Genomic DNA, 21,377 nt, shown 5'->3' with positions numbered 1-21,377 from the left:
ACATAAATATTTAAATATTCAGAACATTCCATCCTGAAACAGCAGAACATACATTCTTTTCAAGTGCACACGGAACATTCTCCAGAGCAGACCACATATTAGGCCACAAAACATTGGTCTCAACAAATTAAAAAAGATCGAAATCACACCAGGCATCCTTTCTGACTACAATACACAAGAAAAGATCAGGAAAGAGAATACATAGAGGTTAAATAACCTGCTCCTAACAATGAAGGGGGGCCAACCAAGAAATGAAAGAAGTTAAAAATTCCACGGGAACAAATGAAAATGACCACAGAGCAGTCCAAAATCTTTGGGATGCAGCAAAAGTGGTCCTAACAAGGAAGTTTATAACGGGTCTGCCTCAAGAAGCAAGAAAAATCTCAACCTAACCTTACACCTAAATAAACTAGAAAAACAAAAACCTGAAACCAGCAGAAGGAAGAAAATAATACAGATTAGAGAGAAATAAATGATACAGAAACGGAAAAAAAAAAAAAAAAAATGGAACAGATCAATGAAACCAGGAGCTGGTTCTCAAAAGAACATAAAATAGGGGCACCTGGGTGGCTCAGTCGGTTGAGCGTCCGACTTTGGCTCAGGTCATGATCTCACAGTTTGTGGGTTTGAGCTCCGCATCGGACTCTGTGCTAACAGCTCAGAGCCTGGAGCCTGCTTCTGCTTCTGTGTCTCCCTCTCTCTCTGCCCCTAACCCACTCACACTCTGTCTTTGTCTGTCTCAAAAATAAATAAAAACATTAAAAAAAAATTTTTAAAAACCACAAAATTGATAAACCTCCAGCCAGACTCAAAAAAAAAAAAAAACAAACCTCAAAATCACAAATGAAAGAGGAGAAACAACCAACGTCACAGAAATACAAGCAATTTTAAGAGAATATTATGAAAAACTCCATGCCAACAAATTGGACAACCTAGAAGAAAGGGATAAGTTCCTAGAAACACATAACCTACCCAAACTAAAATGAGAAAAAATAGAAACTTTGAACAGACTGATAACCAGCTATACAACTAAATCGGTAATCAAAAAACTACCAATAGGGGTGCCTGGGTGGCTCAGTCGGTTAAGCGTCCAACTTCAGCTCAGGTCATGGTCTCACGGTTTGGGAGTTCAAGCCCTGCGTTGGGCTCTGTGCTGACTGACAGCTCAGAGCCTGGATCCTGCTTTGGATTCTATGTCTGCCTCTCTCTCTCTGCCCTCCCCTGCTTATGTTCTGTTGCTCTCTCTCTACAAAAATAAACAAACAAAAAAATTTCTAGTAGACTTAAAAAAAGATTCTCTCTCCCTTTGCCTCTCTCCCCTGCTCGCACTCTAAAAAAAACCAAAAAAACAAAACTAAAAGGCAACCTACTGAGAGATTTGCAAATGACATGTCTGATAGAAGGGTAGTATCCAAAATATATAAAGAACTGATACAACCCAAAAAACAAATAATCCAAGTAAAAAACAAGCAGAAGAGGGGCGCCTGGGTGGCTCAGTTGGCTGGGCATCCAACTTTGGCTTGGGTCATGATCTCACAGTTTGTGAATTCGGGCCCTATGTCAGGCTCTGTGCTGACAGCTCGGAACCTGGAGCCTGCTTCTGATTCTATGTCTCCATCTCTCTCTGCCGTCCCCTGCTCGTGCCCTGCCTCTGACTCTCTCTCTCCCCACCAAAAAAAAAAAACATTAAAAAAAAATGTTGTTTTTTTTTTTAAATGAGAAGACACGGACAAACATTTCTCCAAAGAACACATTCAGGTGGCCAACAGACACATGAAAAGATGCTCAGCATCACTCATCATCAGGGAAATGCAAATCAGAAACATAATTAGCTATCACTTCCACGCCTGTCAGAATGGCTAAAATCAAAAACACAAGAAACAACTAGTGTTGGTGAGGATGTGGAAAAAAAGGAATCCTCATGCACTGTTGGTAGGCATACAAATTGATGCAACTAACTGTGGAAAACAATATGGGGGTTCCTCAAAAAATTAAAAATAGAAACACCCTATGATCCAGTAATCACACATTAGGTATTTACCCAAAAAAGACAAATACCAACCCAGAACTCAAATGCACCATGACAGACAGGAAAGAGGCCCTGATTCTTTCAAAATGTAGTGTTTTTTTTTTTATTTTATTTTTATTTATTTTTTTTTTTTCAACGTTTATTTATTTTTGGGACAGAGAGAGATAGAGCATGAACGGGGGAGGGTCAGAGAGAGGGAGACACAGAATCGGAAGCAGGCTCCAGGCTCTGAGCTGCCAGCACAGAGCCCGACGCGGGGCTCGAACTCACGGACCGCGAGATCGTGACCTGGCTGAAGTCGGACGCTTAACCGACTGCGCCACCCAGGCGCCCCAAAATGTAGTTTTAATAATTTCAGTCACAGACCCTTGTTGAGAATCACTCATCAGGAAAAAAATGTTCACCAAAAAAATTGTCTTCAGTTCAAGGATTCACAGCGAAGGAATCTTATGAAAAGCTGCAAACAAACCACACATCAACAGAATGTGTGGGCTTTAGTCTTTCAGAGATAGAGGGAAGGAAAAGGAATAAAGGCAGTCCAAGGAGTTTAGTGAACAAAGGCATGAAAACAACTGAAAAGTAGGATGTGTGTTAAAGGAAGAAAATGTATTCCTGTCTCGAATGATGGGCTTAGGATGTTTAGACCAATGCAACTCAAACTCTACTGAGCATATGATCATGAAAGGATTTTTGTTAAATCCAGTCTGAGTCTCACTAGGTACAGAGTGAAGCTGGAGATTCTGCATCTCTACCAAACTCCCAGGAGATATCAATACTGTTGGTCCACATACTGTATTTCTTAGTAGCAAGGGCTTACATGGTTCCTCTATTGCTAAGGCACCACATCAAATTCACAGAGTACTATGGGAGATTTTTAATTTTCTAAGTTAATTGTCAGATACTACATGAACAACTAGTTCAAGATAGCCCACAATTTCAACAGTAGATAGTGCTACATTCTTTTCAGTGACACCTTATCTTTGAGAAGAAGGTGGGTTTTTGGCAGTTGATGAAACAAAGCATGTGCTTTGTGAAAATCAATGTGAATGAGGAAATGAAGGTGGCTTGTCAATCTGACTCTGAGGTTTAAGCAGTTGTACAGTGGTCAACAAGCACATATATCCCATTAATAACTGTGCTTATTTAAAAGTGAAATAAAAATATGCATTTTTCGGGGAGCCTGGGTGGTTCAGTCAGTTAAGCATCTGACTCCTGATTTTAGTTCAGGTCATGATCTCACACTTGTGAGACAGAGCCCTGCATCAGGCTCCATGCTCATAGAAGGACTCTCTCTCTCCCCCACCCTCTCAAAAGAAATAAATAAGCTTAAAAAATATATATGAGTTTTTCTTTCAATTCAGAATACGTTATTTTTTTCAAATAGTTACTACATTCATTAGGAAATTGTTCAGTATTTGTTTTCGCCTATATGGTGTCATGCCATGAACCTCTGGTTTAGTCTATTTGATAGGTGATTAGGACCACAGCTCTTATAGCCAAACTGATGAGGTTCAAATCCTCATCTGACTGTACCCTTAACCAGCTGTGTGATGAAGCAAGCCTGTTATTCTTTCGGTTTCCTCCATTATAAAGGAAAAGATCATAATAGTTCCTACCTTACAGGACTGCTATGAAGAATAAATGAGTTGATATATTTAAACAGCCAAGCACCATTATAATTATGATGCTATAGTTATTGCTACTACAATTATTAGGGAAAAGGGAGTCACAAAAGGCTTTTGATCTTATAACTGACCAGTTTCTGGTACAGAAGGGAGGAGGAGATATGGCAAGTTTACGACTGAGGTAGGCTGGAGAACAGGCAACCTCAACCCTGACTCCAGGGTCCTGTGGTTGTTAATTACTCCCCGGGCAGGGAACCACAGAAAAGGAATAGGTCAACTCAAATCTGCTTTCTATATTCTAAAAATTATTCATTAAAATACTTTACTTGCAAGTGATTGTTGTAATGACAAGATTTTTTGAAAAGTCTAAATGTACATAAAAATTAGTTTCTGTCTAAAGTGAAAAATCTTCTGATTGCAAAATACAATTACCCAAGGTGTTGCCTATTAAGAGTCCTTCCATCTCATTACCAAATCTAAGCATGTCAGCAAATGAGCACAAGACTCTAACACTGCTTCTCATGGGTTTGCAGGAGGGCAAAGCACACAGATCAGAAAGAACATTCTCCTAATTAAACTGAAGCAGATGACTATGGAAGAGAAGGGCTTGTCACATGTAACATCTGTGCCAAGAATGATCAGATTAAATATGCAAAATGTGAAGTAAAGGTGTGAAAAAGCAGTAAGATTATACTCTAGACCTTAAATAGGCTACAAAAGTTCTGACAGTTTTCCTAATTATTCCCAGTAATGGACATAGAAGGCCAAAAGGCAGGCGGGAGAAATACATTTTTCTCCATTATGGGTGTTGAGCACTAGGGCTAAAATCATGCCTGTCTGAACACTGATCAGTTTCTGCAAAGGTTAATAGCAATTAAATGCAGCAAACTAGATTAAATGAGAAACAGGTCATGATACTGCTGTACTTGCAAAGAGCACAATAAAGCATTTCTTTTAAATTCATCTTAATGCACAGGAAATCCAAAAAGAGCTGCTATGAGGAAAAGAATTTATTACTAAATAGTGAAGAAATCTCTTCAATGAAGTAAAAGTAAAAATGACATGCTACACAAACGAATTCAATAATCAGTATTGGGTTGCTAAAAAATTAAATACTGATGATGTCTAAAAGAATTATTTCTCAGAAGAAGAAAATTGTGATATAATTATATATATATATATATGTTTAAAATATATATTAAAATATTTAAAATATTTAAAATATTTTAATATATATTTTAAATATTTTATATATATATACATATATATATATATATATAAAGATTGCTCTTTTTCTAGCTATATATAGTCCATCTTAAAATTTAAAATGGGGCATAAATGTTAAAATTAAAGGACACATACTGAAGCATAATATTGTCATTAACACTGCTTCTTCCAACCTAGTACATCTACATTCAAAAGAATAAATTACTTAGTAAGTGATAATTAAGATTAACCTATCTGTGATTATAGCTAATAATAACGTATCATACATCTGAAAGCCGCCGAGAGCACATCTTAAAGGTTTTCATCACAAAAGGGAAAACAATTTGTAACTATGTGTGATAATGAAAGTTAACTAGACTTGTTGTAGTGATCATTTAGCAATATATATAAATATGGAGGGGCGCCTGGGTGGCGCAGTCGGTTGAGCGTCCGACTTCAGCCAGGTCAAGATCTCGCGGTCCGTGAGTTCGAGCCCCGCGTCGGGCTCTGGGCTGGGGGCTCAGAGCCTGGAGCCTGTTTCCGATTCTGTGTCTCCCTCTCTCTCTGCCCCTCCCCCGTTCATGCTCTGTCTCTCTCTGTCCCAAAAATAAATAAAGGTTGAAAAAAAAAAAATTAAAAAAAAAAAAAAAATATGGAATCATGTTGTATACTTGAACTAATGTTATATGTCAATTATAACTCAAAAACATTTTTTAAAGATTAAACTGATAGCTATGATATTCTGAGGCCATTCTCTGAACTTAATCTTTTACTTTAGTATAATCCTAAAGTGTAAGTCTGACGCATATTGATGGTTGATTTTTCAAATTTAAATAAAAGCAGATTTTTCCAAAAATTAAGTAAGCAATCACATGTATACACAAGCACACACACTTCCCTTCTTCCACAAACCTCTCTACAGGAAACAAAAAATAAAAGGGACAGGCTCAGAAAATGGAAATTCAATTTACTTTACTATCCTCAGGGTCTTCTAAACCATCCGGCCGACTAAGGTTTCGAGCAGGCTGGCTGCAGACAACATTATCTTCCACTCCCCAAGAAGGTACTCTTACAGGTGGCCTTTGGATTTCATCGGGATAAAAAGCACCATCTGCTCCATCTGAAATAAAATTTTGGAAGAGTAGAATGAAACTTGGTACTAAAATGAGAATCTTTGTGTATAGCTATGACGAACAGGATAGAAGAACCATTTTAGGGCATCACAAAAATGATGTCTTTTAACCCAAGTGATTTTTTAAAATAAGAACTACATGTAATAAGCAAAAAGACTACTCATTCGCGCTGCAGCACTCCTAGATGAACCCTAGTTAAACATTAAAACTACTGGTTATAAGATAATGTTTCTGGGGTGCCTGGGTGGCTCAGGTCATGATCTTGCGGTTCCTGAGTTCGAGCCCCACGTTGGACTCTGTGCTGACAGCTCAGAGCCTAGAGCCTGCTTCATACTCTGTGTCTCCTTCTCTCTCTGTCCCTCCCCTGCTGGTGCTCTGTCTCAAAAATAAATAAACTTTAAAAGAATCTCGGTCTAGAGATAGCTTTAAAATGAGTAAATAAACAGATAAATAAATAAATAAATTTCTATTACAGTTAACTGTACTAATAGTTCTCTAATCTCAGGAAGATGCAAACCAAAAAACTTCATATTCAGTTAACTCAAAGCCAAAAATATTTCAATAACCTCTGGTTTCCTGTGTTGCATAAGGATTACCATATTGCAGAACTGGCTGTACATTTGGCACTGCAGCAACATGACCATTTTGCTCTGAGCATGTACTGAGATGCTGTGAGATCTTCCGAGGACTCTGGGAATTCGGACCTTCTGTTTTCCTTTCTGCTTGATTTTCTAGACTCATTTTAAGTTCCTAAAATTAACAAAACCAAAGGTGAATAAGCAATGAAATATTTTAGGGGCAGCATTAAATATTTGGTCAAAATAAAATAAAATTATTTTCCTATTATGTTCAAAGAATACAGGTGGCTCTCAACTACGCATAATTGTCCCTTCCAACATCAGAAGGCAGAATAAAAAAGCCCAATGTATTTTCAAATTTGTGCCACGATGATACTCTTTTTATTGAGCTAAGAGGAAACTGGGCAGCTCTTACAAGTTAGCTGTCAATAAAAGTCAGAAAACAAAAAACAAACCAGACTGCTTCTCTAGTAAACTCTATCAAACATTTAAGAAACTTATTTTTAAAAAATACCAAACCCATATAAATTCTTTCAAAAAACACTTCTGAACTTACTTTATAAGGCCAGCACTATTCTAATACCAAAGCCAAACAATGACATTAAGGAAAACTGCAGACCCCATCCCTCATAAAACTGATGCAAAAATCTTCATTAAAATATCAAACATGGGGTGCCTGGGTGGCTCAGTTGATTAAACATCTGACTCTTGATTTCAGCTTAGGTCATTATCTCATAGTCATAAGATCGAGCCCCACGTCAGGCTCGAGATTAAGATTCTCTTTCTCTCCCCCTCTGTCCCTCCCCTGCTCGTGTGCGTGCACAACTTTCTCAAAACAAAAAAAAAATCAAATATGATATTTAAAAATAACATGACCAAGTGGGTTTTATCACAAGAAAACAAAGTTCGCTTAACATCCAAAAATCAATGTAAATCACTATGTTCACAGACTAATGGAAAAAAAAACCCATATAATCATTTCAATAGATGTAAAAAAGACATTTTACAAAACTCAACAGTCTCACATATATTTTAAATCTCAGCAAACCAGAATTAAAGAGGAACTTCCTTAATATGAAAAAATACATTTCAAATAGCCAGACTGAACAACAACAAAGTGCCTACAGTGAACCTTAATGGTGAGAAACTAAATAATTCCACCTGCTCTTACCACTTCTACTCCACATCATACTAGAGATACTAAACAGTGGATTAAGGCAAGATTAAGATTAAAGCAGACTGGAATGGAAGAAGTAAAATCATCTTTATTCATAGGAGATATGATTACATATGTAGAAAATCCTAAGGAATCTACTAAAACTAGGAGAATGAGTGGGTTTAGCAAGATTGCAGTATACAAGGTCAATACATAAAATCAACTGTATTTCTATATATAAGCAACACACAATTGAAAAATGAAGTTTTTAAAGATACCATTTATAGTAGCATCCATAGATAATATTAAAATATTCCGATATAAATTAATTACAAAATGTGCATTGCCTATACACTAAAAACCACAAACTTACTGAGAGATACTAAAGAAAGCCTCAACAGAAAGAAATCTACCACATTCATGGACTGGAAAACAGCATTTTTATGCTATTAACTCCTCCCAAATTGATCTATACATTCAATACAATCCCAACAAAATCCCAGCAGGCTTTTGTATAAATTGACAAGCTGATTCGAAAATAAAGGCTGAAATACAAAGGTGCTAAAATAGCCCATTAAAAAAAAAAAACAAAGACTTATGCCTGATTTCAAGATTTATGATATAAGAAGCTATAAAATCAGGAGACTACAATGTTGGCATATGACTAAACATACAGATTAGGGGCTTGCAAATTTTTCCCATAAAGGGCCTGATAGACATTTTCAGCTTTGTAAGAAACAGTCTGTCACAACTACTCAAATATGCCTTTACTGTTGCAGCTAGAGGTAATACCTAAGTGAATGGGCATGGCCACATGCTAATAAAACTTTATAAAATAGGCCATGGGCCATATTTGGCTTGTAGATGTTAGTTTGCTGACCCCTGATATAAATCAATAAAGGACAGAGCCCCCAAAATACCCATATTCATAGTCCGTTCAATTTCAACAAAGATGCAGAAGTAATTCAATGAAGGACAGGGATGGGCTTTTTTTAAGCATAAGCTTAAAAGAACTGGAATGGACAAATTCTCATTATGTGCCATACCATACAAAACAATTAACTTTAAATAGATCATAAACCTAAACATAAGAGCTAATGCTATAAATCTAGTAGAAGAAAACAAAAGAAAATTCTTTGTAACCTTGAATGAGGCAAAAATGTGTTAGGACACAAATAGCATGAACCATTAAGAAGAATACTGCTAAATTAAACTATTTTCAAAATTAGAAGATTTAGCTCTTCAAAGATATATATTTTTCTTAAATGCTTAGTTGGGGGGGGGAGGGGCAGGTGGGGGCAGGGCAAGGTACCCAAGATCTGAAGTGGGCTCTGCTAACAGCAGAGATCCTGATGCAGGGCTCCAACTCACAGACCATGAGATCATGACTTGAGCCAAAGTTTGACACCTAACTGACTGAGCCACTGAGAAGCCCCTCAAGGATAGTATTTTTAAAAGTGAAAAAGAAAGCTACATATTGGGAGAAAATATTTCCAAAATATATGACAAAGGAACTGTATGTATAATACATAAAGAACTCTTAAAACTAAATACAACCAGTAACGATAACTCAATTAAAAAAATAGGTAAAAGATTTGAACACTTTACAAAAGAATCAAGAGACGCCTGGGTGACTCAGTTGGTTAAGCATCTGGCTCTGGCCCAGGTCATGATCTCATGGTTTGAGAGTTCAAGTCCTGCATTGGGCTCTTTGCTATCAGCACAGAGCCCACTTTGATCCTCTGTCCCCCACCCCCCACCCTCGTCTCTCTGCCCCTTCCCTGCTCATGCTCTTGCTCAAAAAAAAAAAAAAAAAAAAAAAATATATATATATATATGAATAGCCTATAAGCACATGAAAAGATACCCATCACCACTAATCATCGAGGAAATTAAAACTTAAACCATAATGAGTTAATACTACATACCCACCAGAAAGACTAAAATTAAAATCTGATAATACCAAGTACTAAGAGCCTACAGAGCAATTGAAATGCTCACACACTGCCAGTGGGAATGCAAAATGGTACAGCCACTCTGAAAAACAATTTGGCTGTTTCTTAAAAAAAAATTTTTTTAATGTTTGTTTATTCTGGGAAGACAGGGAGACAGACAGAGGGCAAGAGGGGAGGGACAGAGGGCAAGAGGGGAGGGGTAGAGAGAGAGGGAGACACAGAATCCGAAGCAGGCTCCAGGCTCAGAGCTATCAGCACAGAGCCTGACACGGGCCTGAGCCCATGAAGCACGGGATCATGACTTGGGCCGAAGTCAGACATTCAACTGACTGAGCCACCCAGGCGCCCCACAGTTTGGCTGTTTCTTAAAAACAAATCCATCATACAAGAGAGCAATTCATTTGTAGGCATCTACCCAAGAAAAATGAAAACACATGCCCACAGAGAGATGAGAATGTTCACAGCACCATTATTCACAGCAAAACATTAGAAATAATCCATATGTCCATCAGCTGGTAAAAGGATTAATGTCCAACTAGTGAATGGATAAATTCTGCATGATTGCATTTACATGAAATGCTAGAAAAGGTAAAACCATACAGTAGCAGAAGACAGATCAGTGACAGTCTGGGACTGGGGATAACTGAAGGAGCTGACTAAAAATGAGCATGAAGGAAGTCTGTACAGTAAAGGAAACATTCTATAGTTTGAATACAGTGGTAATTACAGGACTATATATATTTACCAGAATTCATCAAGTTACACTTAAAATAGGTGGGTTTCATTAAACTGTACACCAACAGAGTCATTTAAAAAATGAACCAGAAATTTTAACATAGAATATAAGAGTGGAAAAGTTTATCTGTAAAGCAAAACTCAGCTGGTTTTGCTGAATGTCACCTATGAGAAAACAGATAAGACTCTGTCACTATCATAGAAAGAAAAACTGGTAAACATGAAAAATTCAAGTCAATTTAGGAGATACAGCAGAGAAGAGAAGAGAAGAGAAAAGAGAAGAGAAGAGAAGAGAAGAGAAGAGAAGAGAAGAGAAGAGAAGAGAAGAGAAGAGAAGAGATACAGCAATTACAAGTTCTCCTAAGCCTGTAAAAAGAGCATAGGGGTGCCTGGGTGGCTCAGTTGACTGAGCGTCCGACTTCGGCTCAGGTCATGATCTCGCAGTTCATGAGTTCGAGCCCCGTGTCACGCTCGGTGCTGATAGCTGAGAGCCTGGAGCCTGCTTTGGATTCTGTGTCTACTCCTCTCTGCTCTTCCCATGCTCAGCTCATGCTCTGTCTCTCAATAATAAATAAATGTTAAAAAAAAAAATTTTTTTTAAAGTATAGAAGATACATGAAATAATAAGCATATTGCAGGATTGGTTAAGTGAACGATGTGGCTAGAGCACAGGTTGCATGTTAAGAGCAAGAAATATGTAGCTAAAAAGTCAAGTGAAGGCCAGATGTGCCAAATCTTTGTCATACAGTTTATTACAATGGGTCTAACTGTTCTTCAACAGTAATAACATGGTAAAATGGTCCTTACTAAGGTTATTCTAGCAAAGCTATTCTAGGCATACTTGAAATTAAAAATAAGCAGAAATTAGAAACAAATCATACGGCAGACTGGAGTCAGACTTCTCCAGCACTAATAACCTTGAAGAATCTATCTTTTCCAGCCCTAGGAGGACTACTGAGAAATGAGTAGAGTGTTTAGAACACAGCAGGACCTCAACAGAGGTTCCCTCATCTCCTGCCATGAATCAAAAAACCCCAGACGCGCTGCCACCGTAATTCAGTACTGTGAAAGTGCAATGTGAGTAGAGAAAAAGTGAGAGTAAATTAAAAAAAAAAATTTTTTTTTTTAATTTTTATTTTTTGAGAGAGAGAGAGAACGCACCTATGAGTGCGTGTGAAGGCGAGCACACCAAGCTGTGGAGAGCAGAGAGCTGGGGTGGGGGGAGAGGGAGAGAGGGGGGAAGGGGGAGGGGGGAGAGGGGTGGAGGGGGCAGACGTGGGGGAGAAGGAGGGAGGGATTGAGATTCAAGGCTCTGAGCTGTCAGTGCAGAACCTGACGCGGGGCTCTAACTCACAAACAATGAAAGCACGACCATGGCTGAAATAAAGAGTCAGATGCTTAACCGACTGAGCCACCCAGGCACCCCCAAAAAATATTTCCAAAAGGATTTAAGAAATGAGGAAAAGGACAGGAAAGGGTAAAAGGTTTAGACAGGGTCAACTGCTACAAAAGTTTAAGCAAATTATATAGAGTCAAGGGTTTCAACAAGAGATTTATGCATTCATTGGTATAGTCAAGCAACTTCAGAGATTCCAACACAATAAAGAGTTCACTCTTAAGTTAATACCCCTCTCCTCTACCATCAGAGATGCAATAAATCCCCTGCAAATAGGATGCAGGGTAAGAAAAGGTCCAGTAACAAGCAGCTTTGATTCCTCATGAGGGAAACTGGAGGTGGGGTGAAGAGAACACAGGGACATGAACAAGACAGTTATAGGTAGGCTGTTTGGTAAATTGGAAGACTGAACTCTTGACTTAAGAGAAGATTCTTAAATTTGCATTTACAACACCCCCCAAAGGGTCCACGTTTAGAATTCAGGAGATAAATCAATTTAGATGGGGAAAATAAATGTGTACCTTTTCACTAACTTCTAACTGAAATTTAGCATTTTCTTCGATTATGAAGGCCAAAAAACCACAGTAGCGAACGGTTCCAATACCTTTGTCACCTACCGAATCAAAGATATGTTCACTTCATATTACAGTCACTGCAGCCATCTCAAAACAGCCTTTATATTTCACTACTTTGAAATTAGTAATTACTAGACATGCTAAATCTTAACATTTTAAAATAAGCACATATACTACCTGTCACATAGATCATAAACTGAATATTTTGATAACTTTCTTAGAATTTGATTCCTTTGTGATTCTGTATATTTTGCTTTAATCACTTAAAACTATTTCTGAAAACAGACTTCACCAGACTATACCAAAAGGCCCTTAGAACAAAAATGGTCAAGGGGCACCTGGGTGGCTCAGGTGGTTAAGTGTCTTTCGGTTTCAGCTCAGGTCACACTGTCACGGTTCGGGAGTTTGAGACCCATGTCGGGCTCTGTGTTGACAGTGCGGAGCCCGTTTGGAATTCTCTCTCTCTCCCCCTCTCTCCCACTCCCCTTCTCCCCCTCTCTCTCCCTCTCCCTCAAAAATAAAGAAGTACAAAAAAAAAGAAAAATGGCCAAGAACTCAGAACTCCTCCAAGACCTCCTCTACCTGCAAAGACATGCATGACAGGATATAGCTATGTCACCTGGGCAAAACTGTTAATGGCTGACTTAGAATCCTCCCAAAATAAAAGCCTCCACAATTTAATAGATTTTGTTAGGAATCCTCTTTTATAGTTCTAAGGCACAAAAGTGTGGTTAGCTGGTTTGCCTCTGCTAGAATGCCTACATCTTTTTTTCTTCTTCAAGGCCCTAAAATGGCTCACAGTAGCCTTGGTTTTACAAATTACCCAACGAATTAAGGAGGTCTCTGGTACTCCCAACTGTTAAACAGGAGGAGTAATATATTTCCCTTATATGCCACATGTCGACCCAATCAAAGTAGAGGAGGAAATTACAACTCTGAACAAGTTATTCAAGGTATTATATAATTCTCATAACCTCCTTTTATCACTCCTAGAGAGCCGCTAAGTTATAGCTAAAAAGGGAAACATGGTAGTCTACGACTTTTCTAGGACCAGTTGTGTGGGGTCATGATTATTTAATCATGCTATTATTGTAACATTTCATTACAGCTATCTCCCGTTAATTTTAAGCATATATGCTACTCTTCCATTGTCAGGTAGGAAGCAAACCGTCTGGAAACACAAAATGATTCAGAAAAAATAGTCAGGTATCTGATGTTAACAACTATTCTGAAATGGTTTTTAATTTAAAAAATTTTTATTTGTATTTCCCACAATCTTTCTTTTAAATCATTATTTGCCATTTTGCTTTTGCTTATTATTTTCTTTACTCTCCCCCTTTATGTTTCTACTAAGGCGTTTATGCAGAATATTTGAAATAGTATGAAAATATGAAAATGATAATTCTATTAAATAGTTTTTGAATGACATGAAAATAAGATATCTTAAGCTATTAAGTTCCTAAATGAAGTTAAACTGGTAGGGATTTATTTGTTTGTTTGTTTGTTTATTTATAGTAGACTCCAAACCCAATGTGGGGCTTGAACTCACGACCCTGAGATCAAGAGTCACATGCTCTAGCGATTGAGCCAGTCAGGCATCCCTAAATTGGTAGGGTTTTTAATCTTAAAAGAGCTATAACTTCATACTATTAGTTCTTTTATTCACACACATGTTCAGTAAATATTTAGGGAGTACTATGTGGTAGGCACTAGGGATTCTGGAATAACCAAAACAGACAAAAATTCCCGCTCATATGGAGTTTATACTCTAGGGCAAAGAAGAACTACAATACACAAAATATGTAAAATAAATAGTTAGGTGGTGGTAAGTACTTTTCATTTATCCACTCAACAATCACTTGGTTCATTCTAGGTACTATGTGTGGATCTAGGTTTTAGTGATACACAAAAGGGACTTAGTCCTAACCTTGTACCCTACTAGGGAGGGGTTCTGCTGGTTCTGAGATAACACTGGGGAGATAAACATTAAATAAGCTGTTAAAATAGGAAACAGAAATTCTTATAAATACAGACTTTTTAAGTAACATAAAACTACAGTGTCACCAGCAAGAAAATCAGGAGTAACTCAGGGAGACCAGAAGCAGAAAACAAACTGTCCTTTTTTTTTTTTTTTTTTAACGTTTTTATTTATTTTTGAGACAGGGAGAGACAGAGCATGAACAGGGAAGGGTCAGAGGGAGGGAGACACAGAATCTGAAACAGGCTCCAGGCTCTGAGCTGTCAGCACAGAGCCCAACACGGGGCTCGAACTCACGGACCGCGAGATCATGACCTGAGCCGAAGTCAGCCGCTCAACCGACTGAGCCACCCAGGCGCCCCCAAACTGTCCTACTTCTATTGCACCCTGACAGGGCAGGGTACTTACTGACAATAAGATCGCTGATTCCAGTACATTTCTTTCACCAAATGTTTTTATAAGCAAAAGCTATAAATTATGTTTGCCCCATTAATTTATTAATTCAACTAATACTTAACTTCAAGTATCAGGCACTGTACTAGGAGCTACAAATGGTGAATAAAATGGACAATTCCTTTCTTCATGTATCTTACAATTAAGCAGAGGCAGAAATAAACATTAATTACAAATTATGTTAAATGCTATGAAATAAAAGTAACAGATCCCAGGTGTGAATTCAATAAAGGTATGTACTTCAGAGTGGGAGGTCAAAGAAGGCCTCACTGAGGAAGAGTCAGTTAATCTGGGACTTGAAGGATGAATCAAGAAAAGAATATTTAAATATTTAGAGGGAAGTAATATGAATTCTGGAATATAGTTGAAAAAAAATCACTGGGGAAGAAGGAAGGTAATTATGGTTGCATAGATAAGACAGCCATAAAATAACAATAACTGATGTTGGGTGAGGAGTACAACAGTTCATTCTATTATTCTTTCTATTCTCATATATTTAAACTTTTTTTTTTTTTTTTGTATTTATTTTTGAGAGAGTGAGAAAGTGCAAGTGGGGGAGGGAGGGAGAGAGAATGAATGAGAATCCCAAGCAGGCTCCATACTGTCAGTGTGGAGCTCAATGCAGGGCTCGAACCCATGAACCATGAGATCATGACCTGAGCTGAAACTGGATGCTTAATCGACTGAGCCACCCAGGCACCCCTAAACTCTTTTTTTAAAAAGTTTACTTATTTATCCTGAGAGAGAAAGTGTGAGTGGGGGAGGAACAGAGAGAGAGAGGAAAGAGCCAGGACCCCAAGCAGGATCCACACTCTCAGCACGAAGCCCAATGCAGGGCTTGAACTCACAAACCAAACCATGAGATCATGACTGGAGCTGAAGCTGGATGTTTAACTGACTGAGCCACCCAAGGGCCCCTCTTAGGTTTAAACTTAAAAAAAAAAAAAAAAAAAAAAAAGTCTAACAAAATAATAAGGAATTGTAGGCAAGAATATTCCTGACAAAGGACATGAATGCGGGCCCTGAGAAAACAAGGCAATTGGTGAATTGTACAGACTGAGTGACTAGAACAGTTCTCAAAGTGTGGTGCCCAGAGCAGCAGCACCAGGAACTTAGAAACACAAATCTCAAGCCCCACTACAAACCTACTGAATTAGAAACTTTGGGAATGGAACCCAGGAATCTAGGGTTTAACAGGCACTACGGGGGATTCTGACACGAGCTCAAGTTTGAGAACTACTGAGAGGGACTCTGCAATGGAGGATAGTGAAACAGGACATTGTGGCTTAAGATGGGAACAGAGAGAGAAATGGAGGCCAGCCATACAAAATATCACATGTTAAGGTTTAATCTTAAGTGCACAACAGGCCCATTAAGGAGCTTTAAGCAAGGAAGTGATCAGCTTTACATTTTTAAAGGTTACCCTGTGTTTTGAGTAACCTTTCACCTGAGTCAAGAGTACAGGTGAGGAGCGACCGCATGGAAGATGGCAGCAGAGGAAGTGTGTCTGTCCCTTGGACTAATAACCACCAAGGAACTGAATCCTGACATCATCTGAGTGGGCTTGGAAACAAATCTACGTCCATGAGATGACTGAGCCCTCTGACAACCTAACTGCAGGCTTGTGAGAGGTCTAAAGCCAGAAGACGCAGTTAAGTCACACCGGAACTCCTCACTCACAGAAGCTGTGAAATAACAAATGCTTTGAGCCATTAAGTTTGGGGAAAATTTGTTAGTGCAGTATATTACAGTTACAATGCTATTTTATGTGATTTCAGCCATTTATATCATAATAAAACATACAAGCAGTTATAATCATTCAGGACTATATCCTATATAAAACTTCAAACACATTTTATTTTATTTATTTAATTTTTTTTAATGTTTATTCATTTTTGAGAGACAGAGAGAGACGGCATGAGCGGGGAAGGGGCAGAGAGAGGGAGATACAGAATCTGAAACAGGCTCCAGGCTCTGAGCTCTCAGCACAGAGCCCGATGCGGGGTTCAAACTTACAGACCGTTGAGATCACGACCTGAGCTGAAGTCAGATGCTTAACTGACTAAGCCACCCAGGTGCCCCTCAAACACATTTTAATGTAGAAATATTAATTGTAAGGTAGGTAATATAACCATTATATAAATTCTAAACAATTTTATATATGTATCATATGTATATATAAATATTTCATATAAAAATGTCTTTTTATACTTGTAAAATATATAAAGTATCTTGACTGCTTCTCTCTAGCATTAGCAAATATCTCTAAGCACAATACACACTTAGGAGCTGGGTTTCTTATTCACAATACTGAAAGTAAATCCGTATCTCAAAGTTGTCTGAAGCATTTGTAATATATATACATCTCTTCCCAACTTCTTGTCAGCTCTGATTACAGCATCACTGATTTTATTCTTACAGAATAAAAGATTTTATCTTACAGAAAGAGAGTGAGCAGGGGGAGGAGTAGAGGGAGAGGTGGGGGAGGGAGAGAGAGGGAGGGAGAGAGAGGGAGGGAGGGGGGGAGAGAGGGAGGGAGAGAAGGGGGAGAGAGGGAGGGAGAGAAGGGGGAGAGAGGGAGGGAGAGGGAGGGAGAGGGGGGAGATGGGGGAGAGTGGGGGGAGGGGGTGAGAGGGGGGAGGGGGGGAGAGTGGGGGAGAGGGAGAAGAAGAGAGAGAGACGGAGGGAGAGAGAGAAGAAGGGAGGGAGGGGGGAGAAAGGGGAAGGGAGAAAGGGAGAGGGGAGAGAGAATGAACCCCAGGCAGACTCCACACTCAGTAAGGAGCTGGACCCGGGGCTCAATTCCACAACCCTAGGATCATGACCAGAGCAGAAATCAAGAGTCAGACACTCAACTGACTGAGCCACCCAGGTGCCCCATGATTAGAGCATCATTGTTTTAACTTTGCAATACGCTTGACCAAAACTCATACCAGAAATTTAAAAAAAAATCATTTTCTCACTCTTCATTTGTGCTATTGTTTTAATTATCTTTAATTGTTTACTTGTAGCAATCTTTATTTTTTTTTAGAGAAAGCGAGCACTAGCACATGGAAATGGGGGAGGGGCAGAGAGTAGAAGGGAGAGAATCCCAAGCAGGCTCCGTGCTCCCTCCCACAAACAGTGAGATCATGACCTGAGCCCAAATCAGGAGCCAATGCTAAGTCACCCAGGTGTCCCTTTGCAGGAATCTTTATAACCCACTTTTCATTTTGTGTTCCCACACACTAAAAGCAAAGAGGAAGGGGAGAGAGGAGGAAGAAGAAAAAACTATTTCAACATAATACTCTAAAGTGTAAGAGGCAGGAAAAACAACTTCAATCTCAAATTCTTTTTTTTTTTTTTTTCCCTAGGTTTATTTATTTTGCAGGAGGAGGAGAGAGAGAGCGCTCGCAAGCAGGGTAAGGGCAGAGAGAGGCCCAAGCAAGCTCCACACTGTCAGCGCAGAGCCCAATGTGGGGCTTGAACTCACAAAACTGTTGAGATCATGACCTGAGTCAAAAAAGAGTTGGATGCTTAACTAACTGAGCCACCAGATGCCCCTCAAATTCTATTCTTACTTAATAGTTTCTGTCTCATAGTAATATTTGTGGATTATTGGGTTTGGCAAATGCATACAAGTGTCGGTATTGTTGGACACCAGAATTCTCACGGTAGACGGGACATACAAATAGGAAATGAGGAAGGAGAAGAACTGTGTGGAGTTGGACCAGAATTCATGATATCTAAAATAACATTTCTTAGTTCTATCCACTGAAAAGATCTAGAGGCAATGAGCACCAGGAATCATGGACACACCGAGGGCCCATATTTTGGTTTGTAAATACCATCTCTAATAATAAGCCAAAAACTGTTATTACAAAAAAAAAAAAAAAAAAAAAAAGGACAATTCCAGGGGTGACTGGGTGGGTCAGCAGTTAAGTGTCCAACTCTTGATTTCAGCTCAGGTAATCATCTCACAGTTTCGTGGGTTTGAGCCCCATGTCGGGCTCTGCACTGGCAGCATGGAGCCTGCTTGGGATTCTCTCTCTCCCTCTTACTGCCCCTCCCCACTCATGCTATCTCTGTCTCTCTCAAAACAAATTAAATAAACTTTAAAAAAGAACAAACACAACAACGGACAAACCAAAGATGAGTTAAGAAGAGTACACGATGAGATCCTTTTGTAGTTCAAAAGCGTGATGACTGGGTGTTTGTTCCCATTGTTGTATGACATGTGCCTCCCTCAAACCTTGTTACAACCTCCGCAAGGCAGGAGGAAGAAGTGTACAAGATAAGCCAGAATATCTTGCAATGCTGGAAAGATATCAAGTACTCAAAAAATCAACAACACCCTTTTGATACAGGTGAATATCGGGAAACCAGTTTCAAAGTGCTTCCACTGACCAAATCTAGAACTGTAGAAACATCAAATTAAGAACAGTAATAAATTCTAGGGGTCCCCGGGGCACCTGGGTAGCTCAGTCGGTTAAGCTTCCGACTTCGGCTCAGGTCATGATCTCGTGGCTTGTGAGTTCAAGTCCCGCGTCGGGTTCTGTGTTGACAGCTTGGAGCCTGGAGCCTGCTTCAGATTCTGTGTTTTGCTCTCTCTCTCTCTCTCTGCCCCTCCCCTACTCACACTCTGTCTCTCTCTCTCAAAAATAAACATTAAAAAAAAAAAAAAATTCTAGGGGTGCCAGGGTGGCTCAGTCCATTAAGCATCCGACTCTTGATTTCAGCTCAGGTCATGATCTCAACTCACACTGGGCTCCACACTGAGTGTGGAGCCTGTCCGAGGTTGTCTCTCCCTCTTCCTCTGCACACTCACCTCAACATTCACAAATATTTAAAACGAAACCAAAGAGCAACAAATTCCAATCCACTGACTAAAGAGTTCATACTCATGACTGTCAGGAAGATAGACAGATGGACACAGACACCTAAATATAAATTAAAAATATAGTCATACACACACACAGATACAAAAATGTACTTGGCCTTTGTCCCTGGTTCCTAGCAAAGATCTCCTAAAACTCTTAGAATTTTCTGAATAGCAACAATGTCTTCTGTCATTCATAGTAAGTCCCTTTAGACTAATATAATTTATGCTAACAAGGTGACTCATGGGAAGCCCTCAGTTCCACCAGAAGGACCAAGCACGTGACTACAGAGAGTTAGAAATTTTACTAACAGCCCCCCTCTACATCAGGGATAGGAGGGAAGATGGAGACTGAGTTAAATCACCTGACCAATGATTTAATTAACCATGCTATTATATTCAAACCCCAGATTTAAAATTCTTAAACAATTCCAATTGGTGAACACACCAATGTGCTAAGACAGTGCCATGCCTGGAGAGGGGAGGGAAGCTCTGTGACACCCCGAAGGTTCTTCTTCTTCCTTATAGAATGCTAAGGGACAAACAGAAAATGATGGATTTGAAAAATCAAAATTCAGGGAGCCTGGGTGGCTCAGTCGGCTATGCATCCAACTCTTGATTTTAACTCAGGTCATGATCTCAGAGTTCATGGGATCAAGCCACGTGCTGGGCTCTGTGCGGACAATACAGAACCTGCTTGGGATTCTCTCTCTCCCTCTGCCCCTCCTCCCACTTACACACACACACACACACACACACACACACACACACACACACACACTCTCTCTCTCTCTCTCTCTAAATAAATAAATAAATAAATAAACTTTAAAAACAACAAAAAAAAGATAAGTCAGAATTCTGCAACTGTCACACAGCAACACCACTCAACTGTAAGATCTGAATGGCCTCCTTGGGGCGCCTGGGTGGCGCAGTCGGTTAAGCGTCCGACTTCAGCCAGGTCACGATCTCGCGGTCCGTGAGTTTGAGCCCCGCGTCTGGCTCTGGGCTGATGGCTCAGAGCCTGGAGCCTGTTTCCGATTCTGTGTCTCCCTCTCTCTCTGCCCCTCCCCCGTTCATGCTCTGTCTCTCTCTGTCCCAAAAATAAATAAAAACGTTGAAAAAAAAAAATGAATGGCCTCCTTATCATGGGTGATTTTGTAGTATCATCATTGGTCATTTGGGAAACTTGATTGGTTCACTGAGTCATGTAGATCTTCCAAATGCTGGCCAATTTAACTAAACACTTTTTAAAAATCAGTCTTAATATTACTGCCCATCTCATCAGAAAAGTGTGTAAGCACTGGGAATTATCAAGCTTACGGTAGCAGATACAAGTTACCCAAAGTTCTAGTTTTTGCTTAAAAGCCTGAATTTTATCACTGGCAATAAATACTATCATTTGTTTTTTCCTTAAAGGTCACTTCTTTTCAAGAAAACACCTACCAAATACCTTACCTTTAAAATAACTATATATTTTGTCCACTAGTCATTTTTTTTTTTTTTGCATTTTAGAGTGCACGAGAGCGCATAAGCAGGGGAGAGGGACGAGGAGGGGGGAGAGGGACAAGGAGAGGGGGCGAGGAGAGGGAGAGGGTGGGGATATCTTAAGCAGGCTCCACGCTCAGCATGAAAGCTGATACAGGGCTCATTCCCATGACCCTGGGATCATGACCTGAGCCAAAATCAAGAGTCAGACAACC

At 39.3% G+C, this 21,377-nt stretch overlaps 1 protein-coding gene and 1 non-coding gene across 3 annotated transcripts in view; one reads left to right on the top strand and one right to left on the bottom strand.

Annotated features, from left to right (window-relative positions):
• TAX1BP1 (Tax1 binding protein 1) overlaps nucleotides 1–21,377 on the bottom strand; it is a 97,172-nt gene that overhangs the window by 6,890 nt on the left and 68,905 nt on the right. The window contains exons 15-16 of one of the 2 annotated variants that reach the window (XM_045495168.1): nucleotides 6,560–6,743; nucleotides 5,832–5,980 (exon numbers count right to left, since the gene is read on the bottom strand). In XM_045495168.1, coding sequence (XP_045351124.1) covers nucleotides 5,832–5,980; nucleotides 6,560–6,743 — 333 coding nt within the window. The remainder of the gene's footprint in view (nucleotides 1–5,831; nucleotides 5,981–6,559; nucleotides 6,744–21,377) is intronic. The other variant, XM_045495169.1, reaches the window with a different exon arrangement.
• On the top strand, nucleotides 18,977–19,084 carry LOC123607806. Its single transcript, XR_006716944.1, has one exon. It is a non-coding gene; the product is annotated as a small nucleolar RNA U13 (small nucleolar RNA).

Source organism: Leopardus geoffroyi, chromosome A2, assembly GCF_018350155.1.
Source record: "Leopardus geoffroyi isolate Oge1 chromosome A2, O.geoffroyi_Oge1_pat1.0, whole genome shotgun sequence".
NCBI lineage: Eukaryota > Metazoa > Chordata > Mammalia > Carnivora > Felidae > Leopardus > Leopardus geoffroyi.
The sequence above is the reverse complement of the archived record's forward strand: the minus strand, read 5'-3'. Positions and strand labels throughout refer to the sequence as shown.